The sequence below is a fragment of the Prionailurus bengalensis genome, chromosome B3, assembly GCF_016509475.1.
Source record: "Prionailurus bengalensis isolate Pbe53 chromosome B3, Fcat_Pben_1.1_paternal_pri, whole genome shotgun sequence".
Classification (NCBI taxonomy): Eukaryota; Metazoa; Chordata; class Mammalia; order Carnivora; family Felidae; genus Prionailurus; species Prionailurus bengalensis.
This window is the reverse complement of record NC_057355.1, coordinates 102,539,127-102,562,152: the sequence shown is the minus strand read 5'-3', so window position 1 is coordinate 102,562,152 and position 23,026 is coordinate 102,539,127. Positions and strand designations below refer to the sequence as shown.

General features: G+C 39.4%; 1 protein-coding gene across 4 annotated transcripts; it reads left to right on the top strand.

Moving 5' to 3' along the window:
• The first annotated feature begins 6,012 nt into the window (after window positions 1-6,012).
• Window positions 6,013-22,492, top strand: GMFB (glia maturation factor beta). Of its 4 annotated transcripts, XM_043556196.1 has the most exons (8): window positions 6,021-6,153; window positions 8,968-9,011; window positions 11,028-11,124; window positions 12,764-12,813; window positions 13,506-13,555; window positions 14,281-14,363; window positions 15,292-15,365; window positions 17,051-20,750. In XM_043556196.1, coding segments are annotated over exons 3-8 (330 nt in total). In that variant the 5' UTR covers window positions 6,021-6,153; window positions 8,968-9,011; window positions 11,028-11,123; the 3' UTR covers window positions 17,123-20,750. The 4 variants fall into 4 exon arrangements, with proteins under 4 accessions (XP_043412130.1, XP_043412129.1, XP_043412128.1 ...); XM_043556195.1 differs by lacking the exons at window positions 8,968-9,011; window positions 17,051-20,750 and adding an exon at window positions 22,443-22,492 and having other exon boundaries at window positions 6,013-6,153; window positions 14,278-14,363; XM_043556194.1 differs by lacking the exon at window positions 8,968-9,011 and having other exon boundaries at window positions 6,016-6,153.
• The last annotated feature ends 534 nt before the right edge of the window (window positions 22,493-23,026 follow it).

The window sequence follows — 23,026 nt, the reverse complement described above, 5'->3', positions numbered from 1 at the left end:
CATCCCTAAGATCACCTCTTGTTTAAGATGCTTGTTGTAGCTTTAGCCACCGTTTCCATATTCTTGTTAGCAGGAAGGAGCAGGGGCACCTGGGTGGCTTAGTCAGTTGAGCATCCGGCTTCAGCTCAGGTCATGATCTCATGGTTCATGGGTTCGAGCCCTGCATCAGGCTCTGTGCTGACAGCTCGGAGCCTGGAGCCTGCTTCAAATTCTGTGTCTCCCTCTCTCTCTGCCCCCGCCCTGTTCGTGCTTTGTCTCTCTCTCAAAAATAAATAAACATTAAAAAAATTTTTTAAAAAAGGAAGGAGGAAAGAGAGGGAGAATGAGAAAACACTTCAATTTAAGGAAACTCTAAGGATACATCCCTCATTCCATTGGCCACAACTCAGCCTGGTGTCTACCTTTAACTGGAAGGGAGGTTGGAAAATGCAGTCTTTGTTCAGGGTAGTCACCTCTGCTGTTGAACACTATTGCTGCTGTTCAAGATGGTGTAGAGCCAAATGCAAATCCTCTCCTTCTTTCTTAAAGGGAAAGTGGGCTACCAATTCCAGTCCCTTCAGGTTCTCCAATACCATACCTATTTGGATGCTACAGCCCTTTCCAGGCCCCACCCCTTTCCCAATCTGAGACTGCAGTCTGGAGGGGAAGCCAGAACAGGTTGGATTTGACGGAAGGCTGCACTTAGGCCCCTCCTTCTTGTCACACTCCACCACATTGGAAGGGAAAGACTTCCTTCCCCTCCTTCCCACTTGGCAGATACATGCCTTCTGTCATGACCTCAGTTTCCTCTACCACATGGCATATACTAAATGCCACTTTTAATTTTGCCATGGCCAGGACTTTGAAATGTTAATAGAGCTCTAAAATTTGATAAAACCTTTCTCTGTAGCGTCTGCTTTTTCTAGTTTACTGTGTTTCTGGGGACTCAAAAATCCCATTTTGGCAGTTGAAAGCTGCTTGCTCTCTTTTGCGTTCCCAACATCACAGTTCTATTTATCCTTTGAAGTTTATACATGCTTCTGACTGACCAAGAAGGTCTCAGAAGAGAAATGCAGGAAAATATGAATGTGGTTTTAAAAATTATTATCTGCATTATATATTTTTCTTGGAGCTACTAACCCTTTCATTTTATATGGCCTTTCTCTAGCCCACATTATTTCTTGGAAGAGCAAATTTATCTCTATTTTGAGGACACCAGTAGGAGGAACATAATAAGCATCATAACTTTGAGACAGGCACTGTACAACAGAACTGAATGAATGTGCAATTTAGGTCTGGTCCCATAGACGACAGGAATTGTGAAAAATCTTGTAGTACCTTGGCAGAACTTAACTCTTTCTTGCTCATTGAACTTCCAAGCACCTCTAGTAAAAACCTCTCTTGGTCTTAGCTGTTGGGCTTCTGCCATCTATACATACTATGTGGCAGGAGGCTACCTGAAGCCCACCCCAACTGAGCTGCCACTGTTGATTTATATGGTACATGGTCTGTGGCCCAAAGCTTAGGACATTCACCTAGAACAGTTCTCAACTGGGGGTGATTTCCCACCCCTGTGCCCTAGCAACATTTGACAACATCTGGGCACTTTTGGTTCACAACGGGGGAGGTGCTACTGGCCTCCAGTGGGTAGAGGCCAAGGATGCTGCTGAACACCCTACAATGCATAGCACAGTGCACCCACAACACAGAATTATTTAACTCCAAATGTCAGTATTGCTAAAGCTGAGAAACCCTGATACAGAAAATTTTTTTGATTCTGGGCACTTCTCACCAAATCACTGGCTGTATGTGGATCCAGACCATGTCTTCCCTGGATTACCGCAGTAGTCTCCTCAATGGTTTTCTTGCTTCTTTATCTCCCATGGTCTATTCTTTTGTTTTGTTTTACTTTTTTAAAATTTAAATTTTCATTTACATACAATAAAATGCATTATGTTCTGTGTACAGTTCTATGAGTTTTAACAAATGTATAGAGGTCATAGGACACTACCACAATCAAGATACAGAATGGCAGCTCAATTTTCAAAGTCTTTATTATGCTGTTTGGGACTGTCCCTCACACGAGCCACTCTGGGGTTAATTTGAGTCTTGGCAATGGTTTATGTTGTAGTTCAGTTCTCCTAGGCTTTGCTATGCTTCTGTGGGTGTGTTCTGCACGTGTGGAGCTTGGGTATGTGCCCTGTGTCAGTTTCAATCTGTCCTCTTTAGGGCTTCGCCTACACCTTTGGGCTCCCAGAGGCCCCCTCTGCCTGTTCTTCTAGCCTGAAAGATGCGGATCTCCAGAGTATTTGCACTGTATGCTGTCCTGTAGTTGTGTGTGACTGAGCTTGTCCTTCAGGCAAAATGACAAGAAAAAGGTAGGAAAAAAAAAGTCACTGGGATACCTCCATCACTCTGTGCACAACAAGGGCCCCTTTTCAAATTCTTTGCATCGATTTTCTCTCAGGGTTGAGGTGCCTGTGCCCCTGCCCTGCTGAGACAGTGCTAACACATTGGTGTTGCCCTCAGGGCTGGGCGAGGAGAGGAAAAAAGGGTTGGGGTGGGATGGGGTAATTCCTTCCACATTTTCCTGTTACACACTCTTCCCTGATCCATCCTGCTCAGGCAATAAAGGAGAAAAAAACCAACTAGAAAACTCACTGGCACCATACTGGTCCTTCTTCAGGATCTGCCTTCTTGTGGTGTGTAAGGCCTAAAATTAAGGTCTCCTATCATGTGCTGCCGTGACATTCAGGGATATTGGGAATGACCCAACTGCAAGTTGTTCTCCCTACTCTGCTCGCACAGATAAGGTTCCCTAACCAGACAACCCTCATCATGGGGACCAGACACAGTGCCTGCTCATCCTTGAGTGGTAGGTTCCAGTTCCCTGCCAGCCTGGGCACCACACCCTCTTGAGACTACAAAGCCTGCCTCACACAGCCTCTTCACTGTGCTCCCAAGGGCAGCTCCCTGTAGCCCTGCATGACATTTGCTGTCCCCCTCCCCCAGCCTGTGAGTACATGTGACTAAAAAACTGCCATCAGTCTCATCTGTCCAGTGTTAAGTTTTATGTGTTTGGCTATCCCCATAACCCTAGAGCCATCACAGACCCTTCACAAACAGGATGAAGAGGAGGCCATCAACACTTTCCTTCTTCAATCCACTGGCTATTTTGTTATTATTTACTCTTTAAAGGCCTCAGGTAGTTGTTTTTATGTTCTGTCCAGAGCTTTTAGTTGTAATCAGTGAGAAAGAAGAGACTGCAGCTTGGTTACTCTCTCTTGGCTGCCTCTGGAAATCCCTTTATCTCTATAGTCTAACCAACAACAGAAGGATCTTCTTAAAAGGACACAGAAGTCAGAATGATCCTGCTAAAATGCATAAGAGACTACATCATTCCCCTCCTCAGTCTCTCTCTAATAACACTGTATCTTGACTCCGTAAATGCCAAAGTCCCTATGATTATTTACAAGGCTGTTGGACCCAGGCCTTCAATTTTATCTATGACCTCATCTACAATTCAACCCAGCTCATCCACTCCAGTCATTTGATTGCTTTTTTGTTCCCGGCAACAACATGCATGCTTCTGCCTCCGGGGCCTTTGCAATGTTATTCCCTCTGTGTGGAATGTTCCCCCAGATATTCACATGGCTAATCTCCACAGCTTCAAATCTGTGTTCAGACATGACCTTCCTAGTGAGGACTAGGACTACTACCCTAGTTAAAATCACAAATCCCTCATCCCCTGTATTCCCAATCTCTCTTCCTATTTCTCCCCTACCCCAACACTAATCACCCTCTAACATACAATAGTGTTTACAAATTTATTATCCTTATTGCCTGATACGTCCTCCTCCCATTAGAATGTTAGTTCCATGATGGTAGGGATTTTTAGTCTGTTTTGAATCTTGGTGCCCAGGACAGAGCTGATTACATAATGTGCCCTCAGTAACTATTTATTGATGGAGTAAATGGGTGGGAATATATAAGTAATATAAACATACTTTAGCAAAGGTGCTGTTACCGAGAATAACGGACTTAGAAAAAATTCAGGCCAGAAAAGATTATTTTAGTTCTGATCTTCCCTCAATTTTTAATTGGAATTCTCCTTTACTGTTGACCCTGGTCAATAGTCAAATGCTTCCCTGGGACAAAACACGTTCTAGTGATCGCAACACAGCTTAGCGTTGATAGGTTCTTGACCTTTTTAGAGGGGTTAGCCAGGCAGAAAAGTTCTGGAAAAACATTCTGGAACTTCACACACACATATCTCCCCACCTCTGTGAATGACCCAAGCCAGAATGGCATTTCTAAACCTCCTTTAACATAGATACCATGTTGTTGTTGTTGTTGTTGTTAAATTATGTTCTATAGACTGAGTTTGAAGTTTCTGTAGTCTATATTAATTTTATATCTCCCATAAAATAAAATAAATCATTTTCAACAGTGTCCTTTTCTTGTCAGTACACCCAGTTCAACCTCTCTTGGGTATAATAAAAGACTAGCTTGGGAAATGTTAAAAGAATAGAATGAAAGGGAAATAGATACACTATTTATTGGGTGTGATGTCATGTAGCTTAATGTTAATTTTCTCACCTTTTCCTCTAATTCCTCCTATAGATAGAAATAGAGGAGATGGGAAAAAGGTGGAGGTGGAGGAAGAATCTATTTAAAGTTAAATATAATTGCTCATGGACCAGTAACATCATTTTCTGTCCCATCGTTTGTTGGATGGTACTATGTGTCAAGCTTACCAGTCCTCTCTTCATTGTAAAAAGTATTATGGGGGCAGACCACTGTGAGGATGTAGTTGAATTGTGGAATTTCTAATAATTAATACTTTTATCTTTTCTAATTGATGAGAAAATATAGGTATTGTATCAAGTCAGTTTTTTGAACCTTGTTTTAATGTTATTTACTAACATGCTAACAATTTGTTAAATTTAAACATTAAATACAAACTTTAAAAATTCTAATAATTCAGTTTAGTACTAACCAAGAAGGATGGCAGTGGGGGCATGTTCTAACAATTTGTTAACTTTAAATGTTAAATACAAACTTTAAAAATTCTTTTTTTTTATTAATTTTTTATTTAAATGTTTATTTACTTTTGAGAGAGAGACAGAGCGTGAGCGGGGAAGGACAGAGAGAGAGGGAGACACAGAATCTGAAGCAGGCTCCAGGCCCTGAACTGTCAGCACAGAGCCTGCTGCAGGGCTTGAACTCACCAGTCATGAGATCATAACCTGAGCTGAAGTCGGATGCTTAACTGACTGAGCCACCCAGGCACCCCCCCCCCCAAACTTTAAACATTCTAATAATTTAGCTTAGTACTAATGAAGAAGGATGGTGGTGGGACCATTGTGTTGTTTTCTTTTTCTTTGGTTCTTTCACTCATTCAGCAAATATTTGAGCACTTATTATGGACCAGGAACCATGCTAGCACTATGCTGTAAACACCATGATATCCTGCCCCAGGAAGCTTATATTGAAGGCACCTGTATGAATTCTAGAGTTCAAACTTTACTTCTTCGAAACCACTTTTCTCACCACATTGAAAAATAAGCTTGGTCCAATCAGTTCAACTCCTACAGAAACTTCTTAAAATGTCTTAGGCAGTGGTTCATAACACCATGTCGACAACAATCATTATTCAATTATATTTCAATAAATAAACACGATTGAGAAAAGGAATGTATTCACCAATCCTAGATTGGGGAGAGGGGTTTGGGGAGGGGTTCTGGAGAGGATGGAAGGAAAGGCAGGCATGCCTAGATTTGAGGGAGTTCAAATTTGGTCAACACACATATTTGCCATTGAAATGATTGTAATCACGTCACCAAGAAATTGCTCTCAGAGTTTGAGGAAAGTTAAAGGGGAGCAAGGAACGGGCTTGAATGTGAAGAATGCCTTTTAGCACAGTGGCCCACTCCCAGTGAGACAGAACCTCCCTTACCAGGAGCAGGAGCTAGAGCAGGCGGGCGCTCGCGTTCCGGCTAATTTTGAGCCGCACCTCCCGCCGTCCGCCGTCACGTGCCGGCCCGCCCCGGGCGCGTTGATGGGTGGGGGAGACTCTGCCAGGCGCCGGGGCAGGAAGGGAGGAGGTCGTCGTGCCATTCTTAAAGGGGCCCCAGGGAAGGCGAGAGGCTGCTGACGGCCGGAAGGAAAATGGTGAGTTGCCGCCGGGGAGGGCGGGGGCCGGAGGGCCGGGCCAGCCAGCCTGGCTCTCCTGTTTGCCGGAGCCAGGCTCTGCGGGCAGCGCCTGGGGTGGGTCGGCGGCCGCTTCCGCCCCGGCTGCTGGCGCGTGCCCACAGCCAGAGACTTGGCCTCTGCCCGCAGCCGCTTCCACCCGGCCTGAAGGCAGCATCCTCCGGCCGGGCCTGGGGTCGACCCGCCCAGCGGATCCTGGGACTGGGGGGCGGCCAGTAGTAGGGTTGGGTCACCCTCGCCTGGGTCCTTCTGGATGGAGAGAGCCAGCTCCTGAACTGCAGGGTCGGAGGGGGCTGGGGTCTGGCTCAGCGAAGGGCTCCCCTAAACGCCGTTTTCTTGCCAGGGCCCCGGCCAGGCCTGAGGGGCAGACCCGCGCTGAGCACCTTCCGGCTGGCGGCCTTTTCAGGGAGGATTTGGAAATTCAGATTCCATTCTCTCGGCCTCGCCTTAGCTTCTGTCTCCTCCTTCCTTGGCCTGCCGCTCGGGATTTCTCCGTATCCTTGCTTTCCTTGAGTCAGGGCAGCTGGAAACCTTTGACCCAAGGCTTTGATGCTTTAGCCTTAAAGTGCCTGTCAAATGCTTTAGTTTTGTTTGTTCTGGGGGCTTTAGCTTCTGTCCTCGAATGGGTTGAACCCCATGCTTGAAAATAAAGTGGAGAATTAAATCAATTGCCTAACAAGGATTTTTCTGGATCTTTCCTATCGGGTGTTTAAATATGCTCAAATATGCTCGTTTCTTTAATTAGAAACAAAACACAGCTCCCCACTGCCCTATCTCTGACCTGTCACTCATTTCTCAACCCATCTCCTTCGAATAGATCTTGTCATGGTCACCAAATCCAAGGGACTCTTCAGTTCTCATCTTAACTGACCTTTCATCTGCATTCTGGACAGTTTACTCTCCCCTTTTTGAAGCTTTCGCTTTGCCCAGACTTTCCCCTTGACTTCTTGTTTTTCTCTTACTTTTACTGTTGGTCCATATGTGTCCCATGCAGACTGTTCTTCCCTGGACATCACATGGAGGTGTTCTAGGCTCCAGTCTAATGCTGGGTTTTCCATTCTGTTTTTTTTTTTTTTTCTTTATCCATCTTTTCTTACATTCATAGTTTCAATTACCTCCTACCTATAAGCGAAAGACTTGTGAATTTGTATCACGTTTGCTTCTGAGATCCAGTCCAGAGCTCTATTTCCCACTATTTAGTTACCTTCTAGGAAGCTTTTCCCCACTTGGGTGCTTCAAAGCCACCTCAGTTTGTCCAGAGTAGAACTCATTCTCTTTCGTTGCAAACCTGGTTTTTCCTCAGTGTTCCTCAACTCAGTGAAAGGTATAATTTAGTCTGTTACACAAGTGAGAAGTTTGGAGTTATCTCGGTAACTCTTTTTCCTAAGTCACCCCTCCAATATCCAGTCTGGCATTAGCTCCTTTGTAGTGGTTAAGAGAGTGTCTAAGAGATCAGGCTTCACTAGTTGTGTTAACTTTGGGGAAGGAACTTAACCTCTCCAAACCTTAGTTTCGTGCAAAATGAGAATAATAAAACAAACTCATCCTAAGGAATTATTTTGAGCATGAGGGGAAGTGCATGTAAAGGGCATAGCACCATGTTTCTCTCACAGTGTTTAATAATGTGTTAACTGTTCTTAGCAATATTTCCCTACTTCTCTTGTTCCTCATCAATCTAAGCTACTTTTCATCTCTCACTTGGACTAGTCTTGCCAAGTAACTAGTCTTGCTCTATTCATCTTGGCACTCTGTTTCCTGCATGCAAATCTGATCATGTTTCCCATCACCTCTCTGCTTAAAACTCCTTAGTGACTTCCCTTTGCTCATAGGATAAAGACCAAAATATGACCCACGAGGCCCTATGTGGTCTAGTCCCTACCAACCTCTTCTTATACCATGTTCCTGCTCATTCTCTGTCCTACAGTCATACTGGCCTTTCATTATCTTACATGTACCATGATCACTTTAATCAAAGGGTTTCTGCATAGGCAGTTTTGGTCCTTCAGATACCTTTTTCAGGCAAATATTTTGTGACCATAGTGTTCTTCTCTGGTCCTAAGTTCTCATAGCAGCTTGTGTCTCTCTTGTCTAGTTCTTACTACAGGTACAAACAAATACACACTTTCTTACCTGATTTTTTTTTTTAATTTTTTTTTAACGTTTATTTATTTTTGAGACAGAGAGAGACAGAGCATGAACGGGGGAGGGTCAGAGAGAGAGGGAGACACAGAATTGGAAACAAGCTCCAGGCTCTGAGCTGTCAGCACAGAGCCTGATGCGGGGCTCGAACTCACGGACCGCGAGATCATGACCTGAGCTGAAGTCAGACCCTTAACCGACTGAGCCACCCAGGTGCCCCTTACCTGATCCTTTTGATGTAGGTCTGTCTTCTACTAGACTGTAATAGAAGCTCCCTGAGGGCAAGCCCATATTATTTATTTATTTATTTTATATGATTGTATTCCTAGCACTTACCGTGGTGCTTACACTCACTAAATGTTTCTTACTTGGAGAAACCAGTAAGTGAACAATCGAGCTCAACACTCCGCTTAACTGTATATTGCTATTTACCCACATAGAGTTGTTTGCAGGGTGTTATACTTACTCTTAAATGCTTCTGCTAACTGTAAGCAATTAGAATTGACTGAGCCTGCGTCCCTTTTCTTGTAGGAAGGAATTTTTGGCCTTATTATGGTATTGGGAGGGGTGAAAATGCCAAAACAAGCTCTGTAAATCAAACCACAGCATGATTTTCATTTGGTTTCTGATCCTCAGAATGTCAGGATTGCACAAGCAGCTCTGAGTGTCAGAGCTGGAAGGTAAGACTTTTGTGATAAGTTGTGGTCTTTGCCTAAACAAGAATCTAAAATATTTATTAGTTTCGCTAATGGGTTCTACCCTTGGTTGAAGAGAGAATGGAAATTCTAACTTTTTGACTTCTATATTTTTCTTGAAAATAGACTATGGTTGAATACGACCTTCAGGAAGCTCCTTATGACTTAACATCTCTTTTTCTAAGGAGAACTAATAGGATGCATGCACTTGACTCCTTATTTATTGGATAGGACCTTATTTATTGGACAATACCTATTGATGGGATGTCTTTTCTAATTGTAAATAGCATATCCTGTGGTCTGTCATACCTTACATATTACCAGTGTTCTGAATTAAAGGACAATTTAAAATAATAGCTATTTCTGATTTAACTTATGCCCTCATTTACCCAACCTGGGGTCAAAAAAGTAGGCTTTTATTAAATTTGTATTTTAACTTAAAATTGGAAGCCTTCAACTTTTTGGGTTATAATGAGACATGTATTTAGCATTGGTTTCTGAAATGTTCTAATTTTCTTGAAGGAGAGGGAAACATGTTTGAAAAGATCAAAGAATGTGGGCCTTCTTTTGGTACCTGACTCAATCAGACCTGTTGCGGGAGGAAAAACAATGTGGGGAATTTGAATTCTATTTGATTATTTGAGACTGGAATTATGGTTAGGTTTTTTAAGGTGAGATATTGTTATTATCCTTGTATTCTTAATGGCACATACTATCATTTTAATGATACGTACTAAAATATATACAGTTGAAATGACTTTGGGCCTTTGCCATGTGACTTCCATAGGGGGCAGATGGAGGGTTTTGATGCAATAAGATCAACTATGTGTTGATAATGTTTGAAACTGATATAGTGCCTAAGGTTCCACTATACTATTCTCTCTCCTTTTCTATGTGTTCAAAGTTTTACACATTAAGAAAGGGAAAAAAAAGATTTCTGTCCTCGTGTTTTCAATCAGTAATACATTTGCATTACTAAAAGAAGAGTGCTTTAGGTCATTGCCTTGCCAGATTTCTGGAGAAGAATCTCTAACATTTTTTCATGATTGTAAAAGGTTCTTTTAGTATAGTTTATATTTGTTTCGTCTAGTTTTGCTTTCATAATTCTTTTTTTTAAGAATTCATAATTCCCTACACCCAATGTGAGGTTCAGACCCAAGACCCTGAGATGAGCTGCATGCTCTGCAGACTGAGCCAGTCAGGTGCCCTGCTTTCATAATTCTTAATAACTTCTTTTTTTTTTTTTTTTTTAATTTTTTTTTTCAACGTTTATTTATTTTTGGGACAGAGAGAGACAGAGCATGAACGGGGGAGGGGCAGAGAGAGAGGGAGACACAGAATCGGAAACAGGCTCCAAGCTCTGAGCCATCAGCCCAGAGCCTGACGCGGGGCTCGAACTCACGGACCGCGAGATCGTGACCTGGCTGAAGTCGGACGCTTAACCGACTGCGCCACCCAGGCGCCCCAATAACTTCTTTTTTTAATCCCCACAGTAATTTAGTTAAGATATAAAATGGTATTGGTATTTACTCTTGTGACTTACTTTTCTTACTTTTGTTTATTTGTATTTTTTCACAGTTGCGAGACACAAAAATGAACCAAGGTCTTATTAATTCTAAGTACAATAAAGATGATTTTTCTTGTTCTTCCTGCATAGTGCAAAAATGTATTTTCTAACAGCAGTGATCCTTGACTTTTCCTGTATTCTTCCCTTCTCTGGTTCTGATGAAATTGCACATTATTATATCTAGTTCTTTGAGATATTTATTAGCCAAAGAGAAAGTTAAGGCATAGCCTACACATTAGATGAGCAAATGTGTATGATTAATGTAGATAAAGGTTGGTAGATTTAAAAGCTCTAAGTGTTCAGGTGTTTCATGTTCACTTAATTGTGACATATGTAGATGTCAGTATGTTTTTAAAGGTATTAAGTTTTATAACTTTCACATGTACATGTATTGAAGTCATGGCATTTTATACATTTTTTTTTTTCTTTTCTAGAGTGAGTCTTTGGTGGTTTGTGATGTTGCTGAAGATTTAGTGGAAAAGCTGAGAAAGTTTCGTTTTCGCAAAGAAACGAACAATGCTGCCATCATAAGTAAGCTAAAAGTGATTGCCTCAGTTACATGGTCTTTGTTGATTTTTATCTTATAGCTACATTGAATAAACTGAGACTTTAGGAAATAATATGCCTCCTCCTGTTTTATTTTATTTATTTTTAACGTTTATTTATTTTTGAGACAGAGAGAGACAGAGCATGAATAGGGGAGGGTCAGAGAGAGGGAGACACAGAATCTGAAACAGGCTCCAGGCTCTGAGCTGTCAGCACAGAGCCCGACGCAGGACTCGAACTCACGGACTGCGAGATCATGACCTGAGCCGAAGTCGGCCGCTTAACCGACTGAGCCACCCAGGCGCCCCGCCTCCTCCTGTTTTAATCCTCCCCCTTGCTTTTAGGTCACTTTAGAAAATAAGTAATATTTGTTATCATAGAACAGAGGTGGAGTGTCCTGCCTCCCTCCTCAGCTGCCTACACAGCTCTGGAGAAGATGATCTTAGTCACCTGGTCATGGTAGTGACCCATCCAGCTCCATCCTTTAACTTCTCAGGAGACTAAAAATTTCCTGGTCATTCTATCTCAGCCAGAAACCTTTGCCTGCACCTAAAATGGTAAAATGTTCAGCATTGTCTTCAAAGTGATTTGGGGCCTTATTTCAATTCTAGACTTGAACCCCAGTTTCATGGAGAGTACTTTTAAGTGTTACCAACTTCTGACAATGGAAAGAATGATTTGCATATAGCCTCTTCTGCTGTGAGCTGTAGCTGATGTTATGCAGATTTCTTTTGTATTTTTAAGTAATATTTAGGATGTGGGTGATGATTTAGGAGGATGAAGGAAGGGCAGGGGGGTAACAGTGTAGAACTCTATAACTATGCTTAATAGAGAGGCATCCAGCAGATGTGAATTAACAAGGCAGTGACAACTTGTCACGAATGTTGGTTCTATTTACAAATAAATACTACAACGTAGGCATACAGTTCTTAAAAGTGAACATTCATGTCAGTGCCATTTTGCTGCAAAAGATAAAGCTATTTCAGATCTTACTGTATCTTACAGAATTTACTATGAAGTTATTACAAACGAAAACTGGCCAACATTTCAGAGTAATGGAAAAGTATAAAGGCATAGATTATCCAAACATTTTTCAATTTGGCTTAAGGTTATGTTACATATATTTGCATGTAGATATCACTGCTGTTTGGTAATTCTTCCTGTCAGAATAATCATACTGTGCTATGACATCTGGACTCTGGAGAAGCTGGAAATCTAGTGGTGGTTCTATCCTAACCCCTGGTCCGCTTTTCCTTTGCAGTTCTGACCGTGCTACATAGACCACGCTCCTTTATAGTCACCCTTTCAGACCTTTTTTTATTATCAAGGAAGTTGCATTTGAGTTACAAAATTCTTCAGATACACAGGAAATGTAAGGAGTTGATGTAAAATTCTAAATAAGCAAATTAGGTGATGAGAATTGTGGGTAAAAGCCTTTAAATGCTGACTGCTTGAAAAGCACAGCTAGCTAATTAGACCATAAACTAAACTGCAAATGAGTTTGATGTTTGTGTTTCTTAATGTTTTAATTTTAGATGCCAGAAAAAGGACTGAGACTCTGTGGGTTGGGTAGATCAAGGTCACATTAGAATCACAGTTTACTTATACTGTATTTTTATTTTAGTGAAGATTGATAAGGATAAACGCCTGGTGGTACTGGATGAAGAGCTTGAGGTTTGTTTAATCAGCTAAGTACAGTTTTATAGTTAAGCAATTACTGTTGCCTGAAAGATGCGGTGTTAGTGTCCTTTTAAAATGAGTCTAAATACATGCTCATTATGCATGAAAAGCATGTGCTAATTATTATGTAGCACATTGTCTTGCTAATTTAATCACATTCTTTAAAACATTAATGAAACCAATGTAGTAAGTGGTCGAAGATAGGGCTACACGTCCAGTAAAAAACTCAGTTAACTTTATAACTTCTAACTTGTTCGGCCAGTAATTAAAATCTAAAATGCTATAACCTAAGTGTTTAGTTTGTCAAATTAAGTAACTAATTTAGACTGAAAAAAAAATTAACTTTTTTCTCTCTCCAAATCAGATGCTCCTTTGAGGAGTGGCCTATTATCTTATTCAGAATTTCTTGACAGCTGGAACATGAACATGGCTATTTAGATAATAAGTGGAACTAAACTGAGTGGGCTGGTGTGGGCTTTCATTGGCTTGAGGGTTTAGGAATCTCAGCTTATATACAACATAGTAACCTAAAATTTTATGTTGTGGGATGTGGTTATGAAGTTATATCTGTTAATAGAATGGGTACTTGGTATAAGTTATATCTGTTAATAGATGGGTACTTGGTATATACTTAAGGTATTATGGGTAAGAAAATGTTTAAAAAGTTTTTTTCTTTATGGTGCCAGGGCATTTCACCAGATGAACTTAAAGATGAACTGCCTGAACGACAACCTCGATATCCTTTTCTTGGTGCTTTAAAAAGATTTGTTTCCTTTAGTGGTCAGAATTTTATTTACGAAGTTGGTTTGTTCAATTTTTAAAAGACCTATATTTTACAAAATTTTCTCCTACACCATGATTACAATCAAAATATGTATGCATGGGGGCACCTAGGTGACTCAGTCAGTTAAGTGTCCGACTTCAGGTCAGTTCGTGATAGCAGGGTTTGTGAGTTTGAGCCCTGCATCAGGCTGTCTGCTGTCAGCCCAGAACCCACTTTGGATCCTCTGTCCCCCACTTTCTCTACCCCTCCCCCACTTATGTTTCCTCTCTCTCTCTCTCTCTTTCTCTCTCTCTCTCTCTGTGTCCCTCTAAAAAAAAAAATGTATGCACATATTGGACTAAGAAAAATGGGAAGCTGATGTACTAGTGGGATGAATTATTTCCTTTTTTAAAAATTCCTTCGATTATGTGGTTACAATAAAAATTTAGAAAGAAAACCTCCATACTAAATCTACACTTTTAATATATTTTTGAGAGATAATATGATTTAATAACTTAACTTTGGGGCTCGTGTATACTTTTATGGAAAGATAATGATAATAAAGGTATGACCCAAATGGATAAGAGAGAAATTTACCACTCACTAGCTCCCCAGGTGTGTATTTCTTTCAGAACTTTGTCGGTAGATACTTGTCTCCAATAGAGCAATAATTTTAGTTTCTTTAACTTGAGAAAAACCTTCATTGTGTATAGTTATAAATACCAACATGATGATGGAAGAGTTTCATATCCTCTGTGCTTTATTTTCTCCAGTCCTGTTGGTGAGTGAATTCCTTTATATAGTATATTTCGTCCTGATCTAATTAAACCATTTTTATATAAGACAAATTTTATGCTTGTTTTAAAGATGTAAAGTGTTGACTTAACCTAAATAAAGGTATGTGTGCATGTGCACATGAATTCATCCTTAGAAAGAAGTTGTTTTCTTAGGATACATTTCTAGAAGTGTAATTCATCAGTCAAATCATACATACATTTAAGGAATATGAAACGTAGTGACATTTTAAAATACCAGCATACATTTTCTGTTTTAGTTTTGTGTGTGAGCACATGAACTTCATGTATAATCATGATATATATTTGTGTTTATGTGTAAAATAGTAGTTACTGATGATAACGCCTATAATCTTGAGAATAGTTTCAGAGTAGCTTACATTAGATATTAAAGTGGCTTATTGTTATTCAGGGTATATCCATTATAACCAGAATTCCCAGTACTGTCACCATTATGCCCACAACTCTGAACCCTAAACTTTACTATTTGTATCCTTTACTTAGCACTTAAAATAATAACTTTTGTCCAGGGTGCATCTCCCCACACTGATCCATCACCATCCCCAAACCTATATATGTTAGGCATCCATAAAATTGACCTTGATATTTAATGTCAAAATTAAAATAGTGCTGAAAAGTTCTTAAGTATTTATGAGGTGGTAAAAGATCTACAGAGATGTAGCCTCATTTATTTTTGTTGACCTGCAGCCTTGTTTGTCATTTAGCTATGGCTTTGTGCAGGCAATATGCAATGTAAGACTCTCGAAATACACCCATACACACTGAGACTGAAGTTTTTTGTAAACTCAATAGCATAAGAATATCCTAAATGTGTCATTTTTTTGAAAGTAAAAAGTGAAAACTCATCACTTTTTAAATTTCTAAGTCTCATGTCTATACTAATCTCTTTTCCAGGATGTAAGCCTGAACAACAGATGATGTATGCTGGGAGTAAGAATAAGTTAGTCCAAACAGCTGAACTAACCAAGGTGGTATTTGTATTTTACTTGCTTATTGAGATAGTATTTTTCCCTTAAGAGCAATAGCTAAAGTAATCTGAAGAGTTAAGTATTTTTTTGCAGGTGAAAGTTATTTAGAACAGAGCAGTGAACTTAGAGAGTTTTATTGTTTGAAAAAAAGAATGATACAAGTCATTAATCAAAGTGTGTTTTTTGAATGGAAATTACAAGTTAACTAGAAGAAATCACATTCAAAATATAGGCAGCTTTAGAAAAGCCACTGCAACTATTCAATCTATTGAGAGCTTTTTTATCTTCCGTAATGTAGTTTCTAGTAGATAAAAGTAAGTATTGAAGTTTCTCATAGCCCTTTACCATAGTCTAAATGAAACAAATTCCACATTATGCAGTTAACTATCTTGTTCCCAAGTCTAAAGTTAAATTGTTAAGAATACTTACTAGCTTTATTAAACTAGAACATTCTGTTTTATATGAGACACTGTCCTTATGCCTCCACTGTCCCCATTGTTTTATGGCATTTTTTGAAGTTTAATGGTAAGAGAGATACCTGTTCTCAAACTTTATTTAACTTCCACGTATTAGTTTGAGTTGTAAAAGTGTGTACCTTTAAGGTTTTGAAATGGACCATTACATCACTGAAATAATATTAAATAACATTGCCTTTCAGGTTTTATTTTAAGAACAGCATCAGTGTTTTCTCCTTAGGTGTTTAATCATCAATCCAGGAGATGTCTTTCATTCCCCCTGCTTTTACCTTTAGCCCATGTGATTGTCATTGACAGCCCCAACTTATAGACCCTACTTTTTCTCATTTGTACCATAGGAACACCCTGGAGTTGATCTAAGGGGTGGGTGATTAAGAAGGACAGCCTCATTTCTGTTCTAATCTCACACACACCATAAAGTGCTGGAATTAAGGCATTACAATTTATAAGTGACTTTTACAAATAATCACATTGAATCCTCACCACGACACTGTGAGGTTGATGGTGATATTCCTGTTCTGTAGGTGGGAAAATTGAGTTTCAGAAGATGAAAGACTGGCCCAAGGTTGCATAATAGTAAATGACAGAGCTAGGATTCAAACCCACATCTGGCCTCAATCCCATCCTTTCTGCTCTATTACATTGTTTCTTTATAGCCATTATACTTCCCCAGCCTGTGTGTGTACAGAGATTTGTGGCTGTGGGCCTGTAGTCCGTCCTTATCAAAACATTCTACAGCTTGTATTTCCTCCAACTATGGAAGACCAGTGTATGTTCTTCCGGTTCCTAACTAATTGATTGATTTTAGTTGTGTATACTTGGGGTATCTCTTCTAGTGGGTAAGATGTACAGAACTGTTCTTTTAGAATATTTGTAGATTTGTGCTTTTAAGAGAGTTTTGGTTTTATGCCATCTTGATTGCTAAACTTTGGTAACTTAGTACTCAGCATTTTAAAAAAGTAAAGGTTGGGGCACCTGGCTGGCTCAGTTGGTAGAGCGTGTGACTCTTGATCTCACGGGTGTTAAGTTCGAGCCCCATGTTGAGTGTAGATTACTTTAAAAAATAAAAAATAAAAAAAGTAAAGGTATATCTAATTTACATAGATAAGTCATGACCAACATGAATGAAAGGAAGGAGAATTTGATATTCATCACTCATATATATATTTTTGAGAGTGTTAAAGTATGACGTAAGGTTTTTTTCTTAAGGTATTTGAAATAAGAAACACCGAAGACCTAACTGAAGAATGGTTACGTGAGAAACTTGGATTTTTCCACTAATGTGAACTTCTGTGTTTCTAAAGTATTTATGTATTAACCTGACCATACTGGAACCAGACATAAATACTTATGCCTAAAAATGCACTGTTACTTACAGTTTGTTTCCTGCAGTAAAGAAAAATTCTTCGTTTGTTCAAAGTTTGAACAAAGGGGAAATCATCTTCATAGTAATGAAACTTTGTAAAGTGTTTCCTTATATTTGTAATTGTTAGGTGGACTACTTCTCTCCAGGGACTTTTTGCACTCTTGTGACTAATTTCTATAACTTATGGTTCAGAATTTGTTACTATTTACAGACACTATTGGAAAGTGGGTATTAGATTGTGATAGACAACAGTTGCCTCCTTTTGACAAATACTGGATATTAGCAGTTTATATATGAAAATAGCGTATTATCACTTGTCAAATCTTTGAAATTAATTTGGGGTAAAAGACTTGAATGACCCAATTTTGAGCCATGAAAAGTAATTTACTGTAGTATAATCTACATTACAAGTACATTTTTCATCAGTTCATGCCTTCTCTGGTTTCCTGTATCTTTTTAATCAAGTCCAGAAACTTTGTTCATCAGCCGTTCATTCTTAAGGTCTGGGAGTTAGATGTTATAATAGTTATGACTATTAGGTTTTCTTCTTAATAGAAAATAGCATCTTAGTCTTGGAAATTGATAGGTTGGGAACTAATCAAGGGCTTCATTCCTGGTTGTGTCATAGCTAGATAGTTTTGGATCTAGGTTGATAACACTTTAATTATAAAGCACCTCTCAGTGTTGTCCTGTGAACACTAGTTACTTTAAGTGTTAATACTGTGCCTTTGATTTGTTAGCTTTAAAGTTAGTTTAAGACTTTTACACTGCCAGTATTCCAGATTTGGTGAAATTAATACTTTTGTAAAGGGTCCAAGTAAAACAATTTTCTAAATGTGTTTATCTGAAATTTGTAATAAAATCAACTTCATATTTTTAAAATTCCAACTATCTGCTTGCATTGGTGAATATATGGCAGTTGAGAGTTGTAACTTTGGGTATATTTATGATTAGTTTTGTGCCATAGGAAAAATTATTTATCTTAAAACCTTGGCCAGAGTTAATAACATTAACACATCAATAGAAATTGCATCTTCTATCCTAAATGTCAGAAGATATTCTAAACTGTATGTCAGTCTTGTTGGCATCTTTGGCATGAAGCAAGGATTCTAATATGTAGTGTACTTTAACAACATGTAAGTAAGTGTTGAACTTAATTTGACAAACAGTGTTGAGACTCTAAAGACTAATAAAATTTGGTGAGCAGATTCTTATATTAAGAATGTCTTAGTCATTTCAAAACTAGAAAGGCATTTTTTTATGTTGGCGTATTTTCCATTCATCCATTCTTTACATTTTCTTTTTGAGATTTCTGTGCCAACTTTAATAAAGAGGTGAAGATAGTTGGAATTTCCACAATATTGAATCTTCTGTTGCCAGTGCTGTTTGGCTTCACTAATCTAAAAAACAGGAAGCAATAGGAAGTTAGTTGGAGATGAGAAAGTGCTAGAGTGGGCATTTGTTTTGGTTATCGAATGGGAAAGATTCTCTATTCCAATTTCTGGAGAGAGCAAGAGAGAGAGAGAGAGAGAAAGAGAAAGAGAGAGAACTTTACCCAGGAAGTTTATGAATTCTTTAAACAGCTATTTTGATATTGGAGAATAATGCTTCTAATTCTGTAGAAATGCAGATATAACCCAAGTGAATGGAGAGTGTTTTTAATGTTTTTAAATGAAGGAAATGAGATTTCGTTTCACCTGGTTTGCAGCAATAAGAGAAACTAGTGCTGCAAGAATGTATTTTTTAATGAGGTTCCTTTTTTGTCTTGCCTGTTTTTGTTTTTTTTAAACTGAAAGTCCTCACTGACCTCCATAAACAGAACTGAGTTCCCCTGTTCTCTAACAGGGGCAAAGAGCTATGATAAATCATGCTTTTTTGACCTTGTTTGATTCCTTGTCTATAACATGTATTTTACAAGACAGTAAATAAGACTGGGGAAGCAGTAGAATGTGTTTTTACTCCCTCTGTCCTCTAGGGAGACTTCTAAATTGTATGCTCCAGAGTGTTCTCAGACTTTTGTATAAATTTCCTTTCCATCTAATCAAACTTTTGCATTGTTCTTTTCAAGTATATTTCTACTTGCTCTCTTTTTCTGCCTTCTCTCAAAAAGTAACTCCAGATTTGACAATTGCAGTTTTTACATTCCATAGCTTTCTGGTGCAGCTATTCTCATTCATATCTTAATCTTTCCCTGTTGGCATCAGCTTTTTTTCCTGGGAACCTCCTTCATGGTCTTCTAAGTCAGCATTAGTTTTGAAATTGTTGGCCTTGCATAGTAAGTTCTGCATAGCATCCAATGTAACGATAGACCCAACTAGTAATTCTGGCATGTGTTTAGTATGGTTTTGTGGCAGCATAACTGACAGATGAAGAAAACTGTTCTCAGGTTACTATGCTGAAATTCCAAAATGTCATTTTGAGTAGTATTCACTTCATTCTGGTATTGAAGCAATCATGTTAGGAGAAAGGTTGTTAGACTGTTTTTGTTTAATTGACTTCTAAAATAAATGTTCAAATTGTCTGTTTCTAAAAAGTTTACCAAATGCCTAGTGCAGTTAAACATACTCTTGTTTAAGAGGGTGTTGCTAAATTTTTTATCATTACTAAATAATCTTTGTAGCAAAATGTCTGTCAGCACTTTTCTGTCCCCTTTTATCTCCTATTTTCAGGAGTCACATGTAGCCATAAACTGTATCTTGGTCCGACACTTTAAAAATTTCCAGTTAGAGGAGTTTATTGCCAAATTAAATTTGGCTGTCTTTATTCCCCACGTATATAGATAGTAAGGAAGGTATACTTAAAAAAATGTTTGGACTCCTTTAAAACCTGAGCAATGTCATTAATCCATAATGTGGACTAGTGATGAATAGATATTTTCATAAGAGTTTAAATGCTGATATTTGGTGGAAGTAGAGAGTAACTTGTATTCTATCAATTCAAATATTCTTAGTACGGTTGCTTTCCCTGTTTGTTCAATAGACTGATAATACTGGAATCTACAGAATTTGAGCCTTTACAATTTATGTGAAGAAGTGTCTCAAACATTTCTGGACAAATCTCATTTTGTATTTCTGGAAGAATGTAAATCTTATAGGCCACTTAACATCAATGGTCCCAAGTTGAATATTCTTGAGAAATTTGTTTCTTGTTATGCCATTTGACATTTCAAATCCGTGACCATGTTCCTGTTAATATTCAAAACAACTATGTTAAGGTTGTGATAGAAACTGTGTTTTCTTGCTTTTTGGAATATAGTTCATACACGTATATTACTTGAATATTGTTTGAGATCACTAACTTGCCAGGGCAGTTCCCACTGACCTAGATGGTCCAATATAATCTCATTCAGGAGGCTTGAAACATTAATGGTTTAGTCTTGTGAACTTTAACAGTTCCCAGTCATCATTTAACAAAATCAACAACTGGCACAACTTCTTAAGCTGTGATTTCAGTCTCTGCTAGTTCATATTGCATGTTTATTTTGGACAGTCTTCTGTTAAGCATGGTGCTTGTACTGGTTTAAATAAAATGTTAACATGAAAAGGCTTCTGGCTTTTCTTTTTTTTTCTCACCTCCTCTGCCTTTTAGAGTTACTTTTACCTGCCTGGCTCAGTTGTGGTCTTTGCATGAGCCACACAGATCCAGTTTACTTTCTCTGGAAAAACTGAAAGGCAAAATAAACAGGAATCACTTGGCAAAAAAAGATGGGTGAAGGAGAATGTAACAAGATTATAAAAATTTCTAAAACTTGGTCTGATGCTAAAATGATTGTAGTGGCAGAGGGCGTTCTTTCTTTTCTTTCTTTTTTTTAATGTTTATTTTTGAGAGAAAGAGTGTGAGCAGGGGAGGGGCAGAGAGAGGGAGACACAGAATCTGAAACAGGCTCCAGGCTCTGAGCTGTCAGCACAGAGCCCGATGTGGGGCTCAAACCCACAAGCCATGAGATCGTGACCTGAGCCGAAGTCGGATGCTTAACCACCCTAGCCACCTGGGTGCCCCCAGAGCCCCCTCTTTCTGAGGGTTGGTTGGTTGGTCAGGATTTTCTGGGTTCTACCCCTATCAGAAACCCTCCATTACTTATTTTGTTTACTTGCATGCAAAGGTACCTAATTCTAGCACAACCTCTGGTTTCACCTACCACGATTCCCTACATTTACACTCCAGCCTAATGGAACACCCTTCTTTCTTGGGTACATGCTCTGGGCCACATCCCCTACCAGCACCCTCCACATGCTGCTGCTGCCTGTCAAAAATAACAATCTTCAATAATGATCTCAAATGTCATTTGAACTGTGAAGTCTATTTGTCAAACTAAATATAGTAACTTCTTTAGGAAAATAAAACACAAAACTTTTATTAAACCAGTATCATTAGAGAAGGGCGCCTGGGTGTCTCAGTCAGTTAAGTGTTTGACTCTTGATTTCAGCTCAGGTTGTGATCTCACCATGGTGAGACCAAGCCCTACATCAGGCTCTGCTGAGTGTGGAGCCTGCTTAAGATTCTCTCCCTCCCTCCCTCTCTCTCCTTCTGCCCCTCCCCCCCCCCACGTGCATGCGCATGCTTTCTCTGTCAAAAAAATAAAAAAACCAATACCATTAGAGAAAAATTAGAAAATACAAACAAACAGGGTGCCTGGGTAGCTCAGTTGGTTGGGCGTTCGATTCAGCTCAGGTCATGATCTCACAGCTCATGAGTTCAAGCCCCACGTCAGACTCTGTGCTGACAGTTCAGAGCCTGGAGCCTACTTCAGATTCTGTATCACCCTCTCTCTATGCCCCTCCCCCACTTGTGGTCTGTCTGTCTGTCTCTCGCTATCTCTCAAAAATAAACATTAAAAAAAATACAAACAAAAGGAAGAAAACATCTGCTCCAAGAAATCCATTGTGATGTTTTTGGTTATCAGTTTCTCTGTAGGAGGAATCCTCTGGCCCCACAGTTTTTCTGGGAACCCTAAATAATTATGGAATTATATTCTTTTTTTTTTTTTTAAGTTTATTTATTTTGAGAGAATAAGAAAGAGGGAGAGAGAATCTTAAGTAGGCTCCACGCTGTCAGTGCAGAGCCCCACATGGGTCTTGATTTCATGAATCATGAGATCATGATCTGAGCAGAGATCAAGAGTCCAACGTTTAACAGACTGAGTCACCCAGGCACCCTGTAACTCATTTTTTTCAGGTAATAAAAATTCCAGTCTAGTCTAATGTCAAAAATGTCAATGTCTTACTTCCTTTAAAGCTCCCTCCATCGGGGCACCTGGGTGGTGCAGTTGGTTAAACGTCCGACTCTTGATCTCAGCCCAGATCACGATCTTGCAGTTGGTGAGTTCCAGCCCTGCATCAGGCTCTGTGCTGATGGCGCTGATGGCAAGGAGCCTGCTTGGGTTCTGTCTGTCCTCTCTACCCAACCCCTGCTTGTCCTCTCCTGCTCTCTCTCTCTTTCAAAATAAATAAACTTTAAAAAAGAACCAAAATAATAACAACCAAAAAAAATCTCCCTCCCTCATCTCTCTTTCCTAGCCTCTACTTTCATCAAGTCCACTTCAGGCTGAGAACCCACTGTGGGGATGGGGTGTGGTCTGTTCCTCGTTGTCCTGCTTTGCTCCCCCACTCCCTAGTTGTCTCTGGGCCCTCTGGGATTAGTGGAGGGGTGCAACTTAAGGGAGCAAAAAAAGACTCATTAACCTGGTACAAATGTAATCAGAGTTGGGGCCTTCTGGGGTGCAGCCAATGTCAAATACCAATTCTATTTCTCCATTGAATGCTTCTGTGGGCTCTTTGCCAATTCCCATTGAGGACTTTGGCTAGAAGTCCCTTGACATG